This window comes from Neophocaena asiaeorientalis, unplaced genomic scaffold, assembly GCF_003031525.2.
Source record: "Neophocaena asiaeorientalis asiaeorientalis breed wild unplaced genomic scaffold, Neophocaena_asiaeorientalis_V1.1 scaffold240, whole genome shotgun sequence".
Lineage (NCBI taxonomy): Eukaryota > Metazoa > Chordata > Mammalia > Artiodactyla > Phocoenidae > Neophocaena > Neophocaena asiaeorientalis.
In genome coordinates this window covers 9,005,423-9,023,334 of record NW_020185331.1, presented here as the reverse complement: position 1 = coordinate 9,023,334, position 17,912 = coordinate 9,005,423, and the positions used below count along the sequence as shown (strand labels likewise).

The following is a 17,912-nucleotide window of genomic DNA, read 5'->3' as shown; positions in this document are numbered from 1 at the left end:
AGCTTCCAGACTTGGAGAGTCCAGTGGCACCTACTGACCTTGGAGAGGCAGCAGGGAGTGGTGGTGTGAAGCAGGATCTTAATCCCCTGCCCAGGAATTGAACCTGGGTAGCTTGGATGAAAACCAGGAATCCTAACCACCACACCCCCTGGCTCTTGCCCCCAGTGAAAAATGCATTTCTCACAGAGGCAAAAACTGTAAAAACACGTACAAAGTTTATTATTAGAGACACAGCACAACAAGTGGGAGAGCACACAGAGAAAGTTTGTTAAGACAGAAGTAAGGCAGAGATGCACACCCAGAGAGAAAGAGTTTGGGCGTCCTCCCTTAATGAGGAGTGCAGTTAGTCAGAAACTAGGCAGAGATACACACCCAGAGAAGAGTGTGGGCTCACGGGCCCAGCCGCACTGCGGCATGTGGGATCTTCCCGGACCGGGGCACGAACCCGTGTCCCCTGCATTGGCAGGTGGACTCTCAACCATTGCGCCACCAGGGAAGCCCTAAAGAGGTGATTTAAATCGCTTATTAGGACAGTCCTTCTGGGTCTTTGTTTATCTTTGGCCAATTATCTTGTTTCTTTTTTCACACCTGAGTGGTCCTAGGAGGCTCCCCAACATGCATGTGCAACTATTTGCTAAGATGGATCCCACCACAGAGGCCTGTGGGTACATGTCCACACATATTATGGGGTGATGCCCCCTCCCTTTTTGACCCCCAAGGAGCCTTCCTGCACATGTGCAGATAGGGAAGTTTTCCTTGACCTTAGGAGTGGTCATCTTATCTCTTTACTTCAGCAGAGCTCAGCTTCTGCCACTAGCTTTGTCCTTGGAATGTCTGGGTGAGAACAAAGCTTCAGTTTTACTCCACTTGACAAACACCAGCTGTCCAGCGCAGGGGCCCGTCTATCTCCTACCTCACCTTCCCCCTGAGAGACATGAACCCCAAGAAATCTTTGCTGGGAGCATGAGGGACGATGGGCTGGCTTCTGTCGCTTCCTCAGGCTGGCAAGGGACTCATAGACCGTATCTAGTTGGGGTCATGGAGCTCTCGCCCTGTCTCATTAAGGGACCCCAGGGTGACTTACGCTGGTATTCTGGCAGGATCTGTTCTGAGGAGTGGCTGAAATCTCTGCAGCACCATTATCCTGATGTGAAACTGTTGCGATCTGAAAGAGACAAACTTACCAAGTTTGCAAATATTGTAAATATCAGTAAAAGAATCATTGTAACCAGTGGCCAAAGCAGGAGTAAGAACCAAGTTATATTTGGTAACAATTTTTGATCCTGGTCCAGATAGAGTCAGCGCTTGGGTTACCCTGCCCAAAGGAATGGAGCCATTTGGTGTGGTCATATATATTTTTTGATGTCTTTTTTTATTACCCTAGTGTTATTGATGTAGATACAACGGATTCAGAAGTAGTTGGAGGAGTGACAACCTGAACATTAATAGACAAAATAGATCTTTTTTTTTTTTTCAGGAAGATAAGCCTGAATCCTAGTCTAGACCTGGCACTTTGAGGAGACCTGTAGTCAGGTAGCCAGTTGTCTAGTTTCATCCAAGTAGGTTTTAACCTTTGGTGTGGTATTAACACATAAACCAAAGCAGTTGTCACTGTTAATGATTTTAGTGTTTTTCTAGGTATGAGAAAGGTGAGAATTTGGGCTCATAAAAATCCTTACCTGAAAATATCTAACCATCTGAAGGCCTGTTTGGTCAGTTTTTTCCCAGGGCACACAATGCCTCATTCCTGATCTCCACCCTGAACTCCTTTCAGGGGGGCATTGAAGGTCAGCAGCTGCAGCAGCTTCAGGTTTAATCTTTGCAGAGGCAGACAGCACGTGCCAGTTTCCTGTCGGCAGGGCCCCTCCATGGTCATAAACTTGACCGTGGTTGGGGGGCATTTTATGACTGTTTTGTCCCACAGTGCTAGGAATGCTCAGTGTGCCATTACTGGACTAGGCCTTGTGAGTAGCCAAAAGTCTTTGGACCTCCTGCTTTACTAGTCTCTTACGGTCTAGGAAAATATTCCCTCTTGGTGCTTCTTCCTGTATCTACAGTTTCACTCTTACAGTCATTGATCTCATATGGGACTATATACCATCATTTTATCGGAGGCTCAGTCACACATTTGGTAATGTAAGAAACAACAATTTTGTAAAACAGGCAAAAATAGAAATAATACAGCTAGCAGTATTAGTAAGGTCATAAGTAAGAATTCAAGTTAAGAAATTTTCATTAGGTACAGCCTAGTACATCCCCAGCTTGTCTGGCTTAGTCTATTTTTCACCAGGCCTTATCTTTAAGGGAAGTTGTATACATTGGCATTGTCCATAAGGCATTTAGCCCAATTTCCTAGTGTTACCAGGCTCCTTATCCTTAGCATAGTCTAATTGTTTCTTTAAACTTGAATGACTGTAGCCTGCTGTTAATCTCCTGGTTGTAGATCATGGAGCATCTGATCTTTATCCAAAGATTGATTACAAAGTTAGGCTTCAGAAACAAACTTAGAGTGTCCCTTTAGTAACTCAGTTAAAACTTGTAACTATAACATAACAGCAAGGAACTATCTGGGAAGTGAGTCTTAGTAAACACAGAACTTAACTAATGAAACTACGATGATATTTAGTGAAACATAATTTTTTCTAATTACCCCCATTTTTATTAAACACACCCAAGGGCTTCCCTGGTGGTGTGGTGTTAAGAATCTGCCTGCCAATGCAGGGGACACGGGTTCGAGTCCTGGTCTGGGAAGAGCACATATGTCTTCCCATAGTGCTGACTGTTTAATCTGCCGCTATTGTTGACCCATTTTAAATTCCCTGGTTTAGGAGTAGACCATTACCATGCTACAGGACATCAGGGTGGCAAAAGTCTGACAATGGGGGGGTCAATCTCGTAGAAGCAGAATGAACTTTCTCTACGTGTGCCATAATCTTCATAGATCATTGTGAAATAATACTTAACCAAAGTAACAAAAGATTTCAAAAGCAAATATAAATCATTTAAAGGCAACGAAATTTACACAGTCTGTTATCAAAAGCAGCATTTCTCTTAATATAGAGAGAGAACCAAATTTCAGTCTGGTACCAGCTTACTGTTAATAGCAAAATTTATTCACCTAATTCATTTCAATTTAGTCTTAATCAGTCTTAACAACGTACCAAATTTTTTTTCATAGTTCCTTTTCCACAAAACTTTTATCACTTCCTGGATCCATATTATCAATAACTTGCCCATTTTTTTTCATCTGTAAACAACTAACTGTAGGACAAATTTATTATCATCACTTTCCCCAACAAAAATATCTCCAGTCTTTATATCTTCTCTGGCCAACAACATATATCCTACTTGCTTTACGCACTGAAATGCTTCTCTTGTCACTTCGGTAGCTTTGATTACGTATTATAATTTTTAACCCTTAAAAACCCATGACCTCTAGTGAAAACCAAGAAGAAACCAGGTGTAACTGTTTGTCATACTGGCGTTTTCTGATTATCAAACTCAAGATCACATTCCATAACCTCTAAAAACATGTATTTTTCCAAAGCACATTTTTTTTTCTCAGTGTGGTACAAGGTGTGTGTCAAATAAACCCAGACATCTTTAGTTTCTGTCTTGTATTTAGAATTGTTTGATTTGTGAGCACTTACTTTTCTTTTCTAAGCCAGTTAAATAGAGCTCATTTACAAATTTACTTCAGCAATATTATGCGAAGACAAAGACACATGCTGAGACATACATATATCCAGACAGAGATCTCATAGTTTCCCTCTTGAGGCTTAAATTGTCTCTTTGCCTGTTTTTTTTTTTTTGACTTGAAGTTTCACTAAGCCACCCAAGGCCGAAGTCTCAGGCAAAGTGGGCTGTGTTTGTTTCCCAAGGACATGATAAGAGTTAACCTCAAGCTTTCTCCTAGGCATATTTTTATTCTCTCAGGGTCAGAATTTTGAAAATAAACCAAAAAGCATTTTAACAAGCTAGATTTCTCTAATTGCACATGCAAAACGAACCGGTTTTACAATTTCAAAAAAAGCTTTATTTTAACCAGTTTTCTCCAGAGTCTAAAGAATATTGTGGCCATATTGTCAAAAAAAAATCACCTTTCCTTTCTGTAGTCATAGTTTCATAGCTAAAATATGACCGCATGGTGCTAAAACTGGCCCTAATAACGGGCAGACTGGCTGATAAAATGTTGTCCAAGCAGGGATTGTTTCTGTGGGGAGCTGGGGTCTCAGTTTGATCAGAAGAATCTCTGGAGGAGTGAGGGAACTTGCAAGAGTGGGGGAAACTTGGTTCCCCCCTGAGAGTTGGGAGAAGTTAGAGGGGATCATTTAGAATGTTAGGAGAGATTTTCTGTTTCCTCAGGCTTTTGATTATGGAGCCACATAGAGCAGGATTATGATATAAGGCCATGAAAACTTGAACATAGGGAACCTTTTAGTCCATTTTCCCATCCTGTGGCAATAAAGATCCAATTGCAAGATACCCATTTTCAGGCCATTTTCCATCCCCCAATTTATATAAAAGCCAGGCACTCTTACAGTAAAAATTAAGTTTCCAGTTCTTAAGGATATACTCCAGAGGTGTTTCTTCTGGCTTAGAAAGGGATCCTCCCATGTTGAGTAACCTGCGACTGAGAATAGAGAGTGATCCTAGAAATGTAACCCAACGTCCTAGATACATTTAGGAGCCACCTGAAGGGACTTCAGAGCATCCCCTGAATTCCCTTCGACCTTATTGCTTGACGGGGATTTGAGTGTCCTTTACTCCCCCACCGATTTCTAACCAGACGTCTCCAGTTGTTCCTGGTACCGTGCGCACAGTGTCCTCCTTTCATACGTGGAGAGGACATTCAGACCAGTGTAGAACGTTTGCCAGGTTTCTCCTTGAGCTTTATAGGCAACAGATAAAGCCTGGGATGCCCGCTGCTTGGAAGTGGCCAGCCCAATAAGTAGTCCTTGGGCTGCCAAGTCCTGGAGTGAAGGGGGAACTCCTGGAGGAATTGGAGTTGGCCACAATGGAAAATGCTGCCAAGGCCTGGAGTGAAGGGGGAACTCCTGGAGGAATTGGAGTTGGCCACAATGGAAAATGCCCCTGAGGATTTTACTTGACACTGAAAACAATGGGCTGGGCAGCAGAGAGGGTACACTTAGTCCTTCCCCCAGAGGGTGTTAAAATATCAGGTAAAAAGAAACCTTGCTGTGCAAGTAAGGTCGGAAAGAAAATCACAGAAGCGTGGGAGAGAGAGTGAAAGTCAGGAGTCTCCAGCCAGCGGTTTGGGCGCGACCTCTACTTTACCTTGAGCTCCCAGGCTTTGGCACCACTACCACTTTGTCTTTCTAGCAGTGTCCTTCTGACCCCATTTTTCATATTGCAAAAGTCTCTTAATTTCAAAGACTATTGATTTCAATTTGGCCTCTCTGACTTAGCAGCCTAAAGACAACCCTGAAAACCAACCAGGAAAGCATAAAATAAGAGAACACGAGCCTCCCCACACAGCAGTGAAAAACCTGACAGTGACAGTGCAGTAACAGGCTCAGCTGGGCAGCTTTCAAATTAGGTCCTTTGTATCCATTATGTGCTACTACTTCCCCTGCCTCCTGTGTGCTCACCCGTCTGTGAGAAAGTCTGTGTCCTTACCTCCCGTCCTGAGGGAGAGAACACAGAGGTGCAGGAGAGAAATTTGTCTTCTCCAGATCTTTTCTGTGTGTGTATGTTCTGAGAAAACTTTACTAATGGACCCTGAAGTTTGAATTTCACATAATTTTCACAGGTTGTGAACTGTTACCCTTCTTAGGACTTCTTTCAACCATTAAAAAATGTGAAAGTCCTTCATAGTTCATGGGTCACACAAAAACAGATGACAGGCTGGGTTTGGATGGACCAGAGTTTGTGTCAACCTCTTAATTACATTGTTGCAAACACAGTTGAAGCCCACAGTGCCTTTTCCCAAATTGCATCTTCTGAAATGGGTGTCAATCATTCCTATTCATACCATTACCTTCTATTGTTTGTGTCTGTATCCCTAAACAGTGTATAATATTGATTTGCATATTTTGAACTTCATAGAAATGGTATCGTACTTTGGGTTCCCTTCTGCCTTGTCGCCCAGTACTTTGCGTGGCACTCTGTCCATGGTGCTGAGTGGAGCTGCAGTGCAGTCTTTTTCACTGCTGTATCGTTTTACAGGGTGTGACGATTCTGCCTATGTTATTCGTTCCTGTGCTAGTGAATGGGCACTTAGGTTGCTGCCTGCTAAAGTCCTTTCTTGACATGTCTCATCTCTTTTCACCTTCACCATGACCTTGTTAGATGTCCGGGTCTTAACTCTAGGACAAAGGACTGGGTTTCTCCTGGGTCTTCAGGCTCCCCCAGGACTCAGCAGCGACAGTCCATATAACATGCATGTGTGGCAATTTCTAAGGGTTTGAAAAATTCCTGTTTCTGACTCCTGCTTTAAAACAAGAACAAAAGGTAGCGTAAAGACCTTTCCACTTGCTCATACCTCCCCCTCCTTTGCCCCATGTGTTCTCAAGCAACACGGATGCTAGGATCATGCATTATATTCCTATTATTTGGCTGGCGCCACTGCACTACTTACAACAACTCTTGGAGGCAGGACCTATGATTATTTTCCTCACGTTAATTGTGAGGAAAATGAGGCTTACAGTGACTAAATATTTTTGCCATTGCCACAGGCTAAAATTTGAAGCCAGGTCTGGTTCACTGCAGACCTATTTATTATCCATTCATTTGAAAAGCATTGCTGGACATCTGTGCTAGGCCAGCTGCCCTTCTAGGCGTGAACGGAGGATAGTAAGGGATGTTGCAAAGGCCCGACTCTCATAGAGCTTAACCTTCTGGTTAGGGGAGACAGGTTATAAACAGATGCATAGTGCCAGGTGATGGTGTGTTCTAGGAAGCAAAACAAAGCAGAGTCTAGATAAAAAGTGACGGGGTGGGGCAGGGGCCGCTGTCAAAGAATCTCTGATAAGGTGGCATTTGGTGTTTCAGCCAAGTCCTTATGGAAGTAAGGGAAAGAGCTGGGTCTGCTGGGTGGAAGAGCATTGCAGACAGATGGAACATCACGTGTGAAGGATACGGAGTATGGGCGTGTTTGGCGTGGCTGAGGTGTAGCTGGAATATAGAGAAGACAGACAAACGTGTCATCTCCTTCTGTTTATTTCACTGTGGAAGGCAAGGATCATGTCTTATTGATCTTTATTGAGTATTTATCATGTTCCAAGTATGATATTCAGTGTCGAGTGTGATGAAAATAGAAAGTTAGTAAGTGAAGAAATAGTGGTTTGGATATACCCACGTGTCTCAGAGGCTGTCCCTTGAACTGACCCTCTGTCCTGGCATTCATCATATAACACATGAACACATCTAAGTAAATAGTGCACATCCCTCTCCCACAGAAAGCCCTGGAGAATACATGCTGTGTATTTTCTCCCACATGCACAAAACTGCTTTCATTTCTTCCTCCCTTCCTTCCCTCCCTCCCTCCTTTCCACTTGCATTCCTATTTTCTTTCTTTCCTACTATTTGTCCTTTTCCCTGTCTCTGTCTCTCCGTCTCCCACTCCTTTCTTTGTAAACTCAATTTGGAAAGTTACTGGAACAAACATGCTTCTCGGTTTTTCACGGCTGGGTGTGACCTTGCAGATAACTTCGTGTCTTTTCTTGGCGTAAACTGGAGTTCTAGTGTGACTTTCTCACAGAAGAGGTGACTGACATTCCCTAAGCCCGTCTCCCATCCTCTCTCATGCCCCCGTGCTCTGGCCCAGTGCTCTTGCTTTCTGGAGTGATGTCTCCCACCCTGTCACTGCTCCAAGCAACTTCCAGGCTTTTCTCAGCTCTTCCACGCAGCCTTCCCTGGGTGTCCCCACCCTCAGCCCTGCACAGGGAACTGTCCCTCTGTGACTTAGAGTCAATAGTAAAATAGTCTTTATATTCAGGTGTTCTATAGGCCATGAGGGCACAACAACTCTGTGTGATGCAAAGTAAAATAAATGCAGAGTCGCAGGAGAAGTCCTGACACAGAGTAAACCATCCGTGGAGAGGTTTGAAGGTCAGATGCCCCTCACCTGGGGACCCACAGAACCTGCACCTGCACTCCTCCTAGGATACACTCACCCCACTGCATCATCCTTGGTGAAGGACTTTCTTTATTTCTACTAAATTATTTTGCCCTCCTGTCCTCTCTCATGTCCCCATTTCCTAGCCCCATGCTTGGCAAAAAATGTGTAATTCCAGAACTTTCCCTGTGGTAATCATGGCCTCCTGAACGTCCAAAGGCTAACAATACAAGACGATACTTAGAAAGTTATACTGGGCCCAAATCAAGAGATTGCCTAGAAGAAAGCAATGCCACAAGCTTATCTTGCCAAAGGAGGACATTTGATCTAAGTTTATAATTTTCACAGAAACTTCTTGTCCTCAGTATAGTCTTTCAGGGGTCAAGGCTGGAGTCTCACTTTTGAAGATCTCAGTTTCTAACTGGTACGTGCCACAGAGTGCCCTAGACCCCTGATGGGAATGAAGTTTCTGTGAGCACAAGCTTGTTGATACATGTGTACACACACGTGTGTGTGTTTGTGTGTGTGTGTGAGTGTGTGTTGGGTGCAAATATGTAATAGGAATGTTCCAAACCAAATAATAGGACAGTAGAAAGAACAAGATAAAAATTTATATACAGATTATGGGCTTTAGAAACTGTTCTGCTTCAAAGTTGAAAATTAGCAGGGGATGGGAGAGAGCTTTAAAGTGTTCATGCTTGCCAGCCTAGTTTATGGTTTTATTTAAAATTCAGCTTTTACAATGTTCAAATATCACCCCTAAGTCTGGAGTTCTTTACCTGTAAAAAGTACCTTATTCTGGATTTTCTCCAAAGTTTAGAAGAGAAAAAGCATGGGGTCCATTCAGCACAGTTCCCGACTCAGAGGAGAGGTTGCTCTGGTTGTTTTGGAGGTTAATGCTGCTGTCACTATCAATGGAGCCATTGTGGGAAGGGAGAGGTCTGCCCAAGCCTCAGGAAAAACTCCACAGAAGGGCCCAGGAAGTATTTGGATAGGATCACAGGAAAGGAAAAGGCAGTTCAAACCAGGGGAGCTCTCTGAATGAACACAGGGTGTCAGCCAGGAATGCACGTGCTGTTTAAAAAGAGCGGAAGCCCCAGAGACACAGACTTCCCAGCAACATCACAGAGCTTTGTTCCCTTGGGCGAGAGTGAGAAGGGAAGAGGTTTCAGTGGGTAAAGGATGGTAAAGACCTTCGGATCTGAAAGTCAGTAGTCTGATTTTAACATCCTCCTTTGATCCTAAAATTCTAATAACCCACGTTTTATAGAGAAAAAGTCTGAAGCCTAGCTTGGTAAATGACCTTCTCAGAGTCACATAACACAAGAGAGAAAGAGCTCGGACCTAGCCCTTCACTCCAACGGGAGGGAGACCCTGCACAGCAATCTGGCTGCAGGCGGGCTGCCCTGTGTGCTGGGCACCAAGGTGACTTCTGTGTCATCTCACAGCCCTAGTTAGTTTCCAGTTCTGCCCCACCCACTACCTCACACTGCCTGCATAGAATATTTATTATCTATTAATTACACCGGGAGAATACTTTTCATGGTGTTTTAAAAAATTACTCAAAAAAATTAACCCAAACCAAAGCATGAATATAAAGGAAGCCTATTGTCTCAGGTAGAAATGTCTGTAGTGCTTCCCAGTTGGTTCCCTTGAGACACAGTGAGCAGTACTGGTGATGAAAGAGGGGGTGCTTCGATCACAGCCACAGCTCCCACTACGTGAGCACAGTCCAGCCAGACACAGGACTGAACACATTTCCCCACCGAGGTTTTAAGTCCTCATAACCGCTGGCAGGATGGCTCCTGTTTATTCCCATTTTACAGATTTGAGAAGTAAAGTGATTTGCTTAGGTTTACCAAGCTAAGCCTGCATTTAAACCCTCGTTCCCCTGCTCCAAGCCTGGCCTTTAAAAAGCAGCTTCCCTCCCTTAGAGCAGCGCAGGGGGCATGGGAATTGCATTATCCCAAGCACCAGCTGTTGCAGAGAGCGAGATGCTTAGAAAGACCCGCACAGTGTCCTAATTACCTGTGGCAAGGAAAACATCTGTGTGGGAAAAGTAATGAAATTAATTCTAAAGTCTAGCAGTTGCCTACATTAATTGATGTTAATTAATGCCAAATTACAAGATACTTCCTATGAAATTGCATCATAAACTCACCGGAATTGAATATGGAAAGAGTTCATCATGCTTAATGTTGTTACAGCGAGCCCCAAGGGGAATAAGAATGATTGGTCCCTCAATATGAAGTGCAGCCAGTTTCTTTCTGTTTCCATTAGGAGGGGAAGGAGAACAAACCAGGAGCAGTTTACCACAGGCAGGCCACTGGGAATTGATCAGTTCCCCTTCAGCTTGCAAATTTCACTTCGAACCTCTCCAGGAAAGACATGGTTTCAAGACCTCTTCCTGGGGCTTTTCTTGGGTCCATCGGTTGTACATTTTGTAATTCTCAGCTCAAGAAGGGCTCATTGCAGTTCTACCTCAGTATGTGGCACGGGGAGTGAAGAGAGATAGAACAAGCAAAGGAGTTAGAGACAGTTCTCTAATTCTTGCAAGCAGGATCCCACAAGCCCACCGTGACCCCTGGCCCCTTTCCCCGGCTGAGAGGTGCTGACCAAAGACCTGGCGCTGGTTGTCTGCCTCTCTCACATCTCTGCCTCTGCGCAAGTGTTGACATCACATGTATAACTTTTATTCATTTCCCCATGTAAACATACATATGTAGACATCTCTATATATACCACTTGCACAAAATCGTGTCCATATGCACATATTTTGGTAACCTACTTTTTAAAAACTTTTATTTGGGAATAAATTTAGATAAACAGAGAAGTTAGCAAGATAGCACAGCTTTACCCGGCTTCTCCTAATGTTAACGTCTTACACAACCATGTTCTCTTTCTCAAAGCTAAGAAATGAACATTGATACAGCATTATTAATTGGTAAGCTATTTTTATGATATAAAATGCATTAAGCATTTCTGTAATTCCTCATACATAGTCTAAAGGCAGAATTTTAGTAGCAAACTATGCATGTGCCACAGTCTATGTAGTTGTTCCTCAATTGTTGGCCTTTTTCTCTTATTTTTTTAAATTATAAACAACACTATGATGAATATCAGAGTAGATAAATCTTGGCACAGATCATTAATTATTTCTTCAAGTCGAATTCTCAGAAATGAACCCGAAAGGATGTTGATCCATATTGCCAAACGACCCTGCACAAAAATACAAACGTACAGGCTTTTTTTTTTTTTATTTTAAATCTAGGTATATCCATTTATACTTGGGAGCCAAAAAACATGCTTAACAAAAATTGGCCCCAACCAATTGGCTGCATTATTTCCACTATGCAACATAGTGGAAATAAACCAGACTTGGAGGCCAACCAACCCCGTCTGAAACCGCCTACTGCCATTTCTATAATCTCTTGGGGTTTCATTCTCTTTATCTGCAAAGTCAGTTGATAAATTATGCTCTATAGTATTGTGAAGATTAAATGTACCGCATAAGTGTGAACATGCTTCAGAGTACTTGGCACATAGATGTTCAACAAATATTAGTTTCCCTGTTCTTTTAATTTCTCCCCAGATCCCTCAGATTCATAATTTTTATATAGTTGAGTTACAAAAGTGAAAAGTCTATATTTTCCATCTTATTCTTGCTCAGGGACCTTTGAAGGGGAAGTTGAGGTCTTAAGAAAGAAACTATTAGACACCATTATAGATAAAACAAGCACTGTGTATTCATCAAGAAGTCCTCATGGGGTGGCAGTCTGAGAAATTCGAATGGAAGTTGTATTAGTAAATTGAAGCCTGAGACTTCCTAATTCTGAACCTTTGATTCAAATTGTTTTCATTCATTATCTCACATAACAAGAAGCACAGAGACAGGGCAGCCCTGGGTTCAGTATAATCAGTACCTCAATGATGTCATCAGGGAACAGGTCCCTTCCGCCTCTTCATCATACTCATTGTGTAAGTTTAACTCTAAGACTCCTCCATGCGCAAGAAGGCTAGAGCAGTCCCACACGTCATGTTGACTCAGCGTTGTATGGTAGCAGAAGAAGGTCTTCTGTGCTGTGCCTCCCTGTAGCCCCTTAAAAGATCTCTTTCACTTCTTATTTACTAGAACTGGTTTAAATGGCTTTCCCTAAAGCAAATGATGGCAAGTAGAGTGGGCATAGACTCAAGAGGATTATTCCCTGCACATCAGAGCTTCTGATTCACGTGGAAGAAAGATGAGCCACCAGGTCCAGTACTGGCTTTTCTGGCAAAGAGGCAGGGAGGAATGAGCATTGGATAGGTCACCGATAGTACCTGTCAAATTCAGTTTCCTTAAGGACAAACTGTGTGCCCCAAACTGATGTAATCACTGTGAAAAGAAGCAAAAGGGAAAATAGGAACACTATAGTTGATAGTAACAACTGACATTTGTACAACTTTGACTTTCAAAGCATTTAGCACATATATTATTTCAGTAAATCCTTAGAGCCAAACTACAGGATAGTTGCCATTGGCATCCTCATTTAATAGATGAAGGTAGCAAGACTCAGGAAGGTAATTTCCTTTGAATTATGCAGCTGTGACCACACCAGAACTCAAGCCCAGGACTCACAGATGCCAATCTCCATTTCTATGACCCTGAGTTGCCTTTTGAAAAACAGAAGTCAACTAAAGCTGTAGAAGGGTCTGATGGAGTGTGAAATTGTCAGGTACAGATTTTGTGTGGCATAGGGAGAACTGTTCTGGGAAGGGATGAATCCCAGAAATTCTCTTCAGGGAGAAAGATCATGAGTTATGCCCTAAAATGAAACTATAAGAATGTCTAAGAAAGGAGATAGGGAAGGGAGAGTAAAAGGCTTTTCTTCCGGTATGCTGGCCTCTCACCGACCATTGCGGCCTCTCCCGTTGCGGAGCGCAGGCTCAGCGGCCATGGCTTACTGGCCCAGCCGCTCCGCGGCATGCGGGATCCTCCCAGACCGGGGCACGAACCCGTGTCCCCTGCATCGGCAGGCGGACTCCCAACCACTGCGGCACCAGGGAAGCCTGAAAGGCTTTTCTTTAATTTCTCTTTGGAGGACTAGATGGGTTAAAATACTTGAGAGCTATCCCCATCACCACACATGGCAGCGTGATAAAGGAAGATTGTAGATAAAGCTCTCCTTCCCTCTCCTTAGAGCTTATCAGCAGCTACGTCAGCCATTGGTCAGTTGGAGCCCTAGCGGCACTCCTTGTAGAATACAGGTTTACCCAAGTTCTTCAGGAAAAGTAGTGCTAGGAATTTCCTTCAGGGAAGTCAATTAGTGAATCCTAATATCTAACTCAACATACGATTGCCTACCCCCCATTTCATGTAAATAATCATGTCCTGATTTCTTCACACATCTTTGATGTCCTAAAATTAAACTTACCCACTCATTAAGCACCCAAAAAAAGGTAAAATTACTTCCTTTTTCATTCAAAAAGATATATTCCAGTAAAGTGGTATGTTCCAAGGAATATTTATTTATTACGTTAGTACTATGTGCCTGGAACAGTATTAGAATCTGGAGGTCTAGGAGAAAACAACAAAGACAAAAGAGGTCTCTGTCTTCATGGAGCTTATATTCTAACAGGGAGAGGGGCAGAAATAAATCATGAGCAAGGTGACTTTAGATTGTGATAAATTCCATGAAGGGAATTAACAGGATGGAGTGTTATCGAAAGTAATCATGGAAAACCCTCAGAAGTAACAGTAAGCCGAAATCTAGACTTTTGTTGGGGAACAACCTGGGGAGAAGCAGTTTAGGCAGAGAGAATACAAATGTAAAGCCTCTTTAGTGGTAGAAAGTTTGGCCAAATTCCTGAACATATCGCAGTTTAGATTAGAAGAGTCACAGGGAGAGAAGAGACTAGCATGAGGGGCAGTTGAAGCAGTGGTGGTAGAGGGTTTGAATTTATTCTAAGTGCAAGGAGGCAAAAGGACTTTTAAGTGACATCTGATTCATAGAGAGGGCAGAATAGTTGGGGTTGAAAAAGTGACAGCCTCCCTCATACAATATACTTCCAGCAACAGGGATCAAATCTATTGAGTTGTTATTACTGATATGTTTATCACCTGCTGTAGTCTCAGGTGAGATGCAGGGTCTTAGTTTACTCACCTATAAAATGAGGGCAAAGTTTTTGAGTTGGGAATCTCCTCTCAATTCTGTTTTATTTCCAATTAGTAATAGAAGAAAAACCTTCATCTTCACATAGCACCTTATTGTTTATAACAACAGCACTTCTAGCGTGAGGTGATTGATGATTGCACATATGTGTGTGTTTCCCAGTTTATCAAAGGTCGAAGTGTGGAGGCGAAGCCTATAAATGAGAAAAAATAACTAAGAAGGCACAAGTATTATTGCCAGCTTTTGAAAATATTTTCATTTGGGTTTGGAAGGAAAAAATTTAATTAACAGGAATTTAATATTCTAGGATGACAAGAGTTGGTGGAGGTACTGGGAAATAGTGATGGTGGTGTTGACAGCAAGTGAGTAAAATAATACTGATAATACTTTTAACGACAATAGTGACAGTAATGTAGTGAATAGAGAATGTGAGGTTTGTGGAAAGGCTTGAAGACAGCAAGAGAAGTAGATGTCCACTCTGACTCTAACATGCTGTGTGTATATCACCCCACCCTCGTTTATTTCAGATTCACAATACCTGACCTGCGGAATGCAGAACTGCACAGAGGCCAGCAGAAACAAACCTTTCCCAGGCTACATTGACCCAGACTCTTTGATTGTCCAGGATGATTATGTGTTTGTTCAGGTATGAAAGATCCACTTCCATTGATTGTGTCAAAGACTTTTCCCTTCCCTGCTTCTGTCCCTAATGCAGCCCCTTTGCCCGCTTACACTCCCTGAAAAGCAATAAAGAAAGGAAAAAAAAGCATTATTATTATTATTTTTTAACATCTTTATTGGAGTATAATTGCTTTACAATGGTGTGTTAGTTTCTGCTATATAACAAAATGAATCAGCTATATGCGTACATATATCCCCATATCTCCCCCATCTTGCGTCTCCCTCCCTCCCACCCTCCCTATCCCACCCCTCTAGGTGGTCACAAAGCACCGAGCTGATCTCCCTGTGCTATGCGGCTGCTTCCCACTAGCTCTCAATTTTACATTTAGTGGTGTATATATGTCCATGCCACTCTCTCACTTCGTCCCAGCTTACCCTTTCCCCCCCACCACCAAGGCATTATTTTTTTAACAAAAAGAACATTACCAATTTGAAGCTTCTATACTAACAGAATAGTAATTCCTTCCTTGGGGTGGTGTCTGGAGGACTTGTCAATGTGGGGTGCCTGGAGGTGGTGAGAGGTAGAGCCGATAGGGCATGATCAGCCTCTGTTGTTTACAGGCACGACTGAGATCAGGGTCAAGAGAATTTAGATGAGATGCATTCAGACAGGTTTCTCACCTCCGCAAGAGTGGGAAACAGCTTGAGAAGCTGAGGGTTCAGGAGTGGTTAGAAGAGAGAAGGAACAAGAATGCTTTGTTTCTTTTCACATTTAAGGACAAATTTAGGCTTGTTTGGACAAAACATTTAAAAATTCCTTTACTGCTTTCCATGTTAAAATTGACAAAGGTACAATAGCTAAATAGTTTATATATATAAATAAATCTACAGTTTCACTGTGATTGAGACATTCTAGATACTAGTATGTTTACTTGGACAAGAAATCATAATTTAGAATATTTAATCCCATGTATTGGGAAGTAAATGTTCAAATTCCTTACTATCAGCCTATGTACTTTTAAAGTAGTTCACAGTTACACACACACACACACATGCACACTTCCTTTTCCTCTAGGAAAATGAATAATGAGCACTCTGATAACTTCAGCATCAAATTATCAAGTGACATTAAAATGGGAAATGGTTACCCATATTGGTTCTGTGTATAAATCGTTTCTCTATCAGTGTTGCTTCCAGGGACCTTTCCTGTTTTCTAGTAACAGTTTAAAATCCACATATATGACTCACAAATGAAAATCAATTGTGCATTTAGAGTTTTATATATTTTCTACCCAGGCCACTATGAACATATAACCCGACACTAGGACCAAGAGTTGGTCTGGCCACGTCATGGTGAATATAACTTTCTAGTCACATTTTTACGTGTCTGGTGAAAATTCACCCAGAGCATTTGTTGACATTCTGAGTATGCAAACTCCAGATGACTTCAAAGTCCAGATGTTTATATGGGTTAAGAGTAGCAACAGGAATTCATAGAAACTGAGAGTAAAAAGGTGGTTTTCAGGAACTGGGGGCTAGGGATATGGGGAGATGCCCGTCAAAGGGGGTACATGTCCAGCTATATGATGTATAAGTAATAAACAGCATTTTGGCTATACTGTATTATATACTTGAAAGTTGTTATGAGAATAGATCTGAAATTTTATCACACACATAGACACAAAATCTTAATTAAGTAAAAGGATGGAGGTGTTAACTAACCTTATATGAGGTAATCATTTCACAATATATGCATATCAAGTCATCATATTGTACACTTTAAACTTGCATGTGCTGCATGTCAATAATATCTCAATAAAGGTGGGGAAGAAAGAGTGGCTCCAAAGGAGAAAGAGAGTGGCAGTGCACTGCTCACAGCCTGCACCTCGTGGTGCTCAGCTGAGTTGGAGACCGCAGCGCTTCTCACCCTCCCTCAGACTCACAGGGTTCTTTGGGCTGTACATTCTGGGCAGACCTGGGGGAGGTAGCTCACCATTTGTTCTCTTCTGGGAGGTTGAGGTCTAGAATGATTTTGAACCACGATCCTGGCTTGGATTTTCGTCTAACACATCAGCAGCACTGCTGTGTGTGGGACATGCTCACAGCCAGCAGTGTGACTGCACAGAACCGGAATTCAGTGCCGAGATGGGGGCTCCCGTTCTGCCACCTTGTGACCTGGACCATTCCCTTCTCATCTGGCACAGGGACCTGTTTGTGTGGTCAAAGTCTTGGGGCTAGATGGCTGGGCTGCTGAGGGACACAGATCCAATATACCCTAAGGCTTGTATTATTAAAAAAAAAAAAATCGCTAAAAATGTCTCCTGACTTCTGCACCACAGGGCAAATTGAAGAATTGTATTTTTGTGCAGTGGGTTCACTTTGGGCCTCTGAAATCACATACACTGTCTAAGTTGTTTCTGAACTGAATGCCAATTCTTTACACTGGCCCACAATACTCACTTACGCTGTTGTGTTGGCAGCTACCCCCTTCCATTCAGGGGCTGTCCTTCTGTGACCTGTAGTAGTAGCTCTTCTTACACCCTTTATGTTTACGCTCCAGCTGACATCAGGAGGACGGCCACACTACTACGTTTCCTACCGAAGGAATGCGTTTGCCCAAATGAAGCTGCCCAAATATGCTTTGCCCAAGGTATGGCCTGAATCCGTTTCTCTATTTCAGTGTCTACTCTTTTTCCCCAAGGACTCTTTCAGTCTCTCGTAGTTATTTATTTCTTTTCATCCTCCATCTCTGTTTCTCAAGTTCACTTCTTTACTTTCCTTTTTGCCAACCTCCTTATCCTTCTTTCTCTCTCAGTGGTCCATCCCTCCCTCCCCCACCTCTCTCTTTCTCTCTCTAATTCTTTGGAATTCTTGCTGTAGGAGCATCTGAGTAAATTGATAACTGACGTGCTTTTGCTTTTCAAGTGGGATGTATTGGTTTTCTAGCAGGACAGAAACTATGCTTTGGATACACAGTATATCAGTGCAACAGGTATGATACATATATATATACATATACATATACATATACATATATATATATACATACATATATATTC

The 17,912-nt window shown here is 42.6% G+C and overlaps 1 protein-coding gene across 4 annotated transcripts in view; it reads left to right on the top strand.

Moving 5' to 3' along the window:
- Positions 1 to 17,912, top strand: part of SORCS1 (sortilin related VPS10 domain containing receptor 1) — a 539,290-nt gene that overhangs the window by 393,931 nt on the left and 127,447 nt on the right. For all 4 annotated transcript variants that reach the window (XM_024734898.1, XM_024734896.1, XM_024734899.1 and 1 more), the window contains exons 7-8: positions 14,760 to 14,878; positions 17,414 to 17,503. In XM_024734898.1, coding sequence (XP_024590666.1) covers positions 14,760 to 14,878; positions 17,414 to 17,503 — 209 coding nt within the window. The remainder of the gene's footprint in view (positions 1 to 14,759; positions 14,879 to 17,413; positions 17,504 to 17,912) is intronic.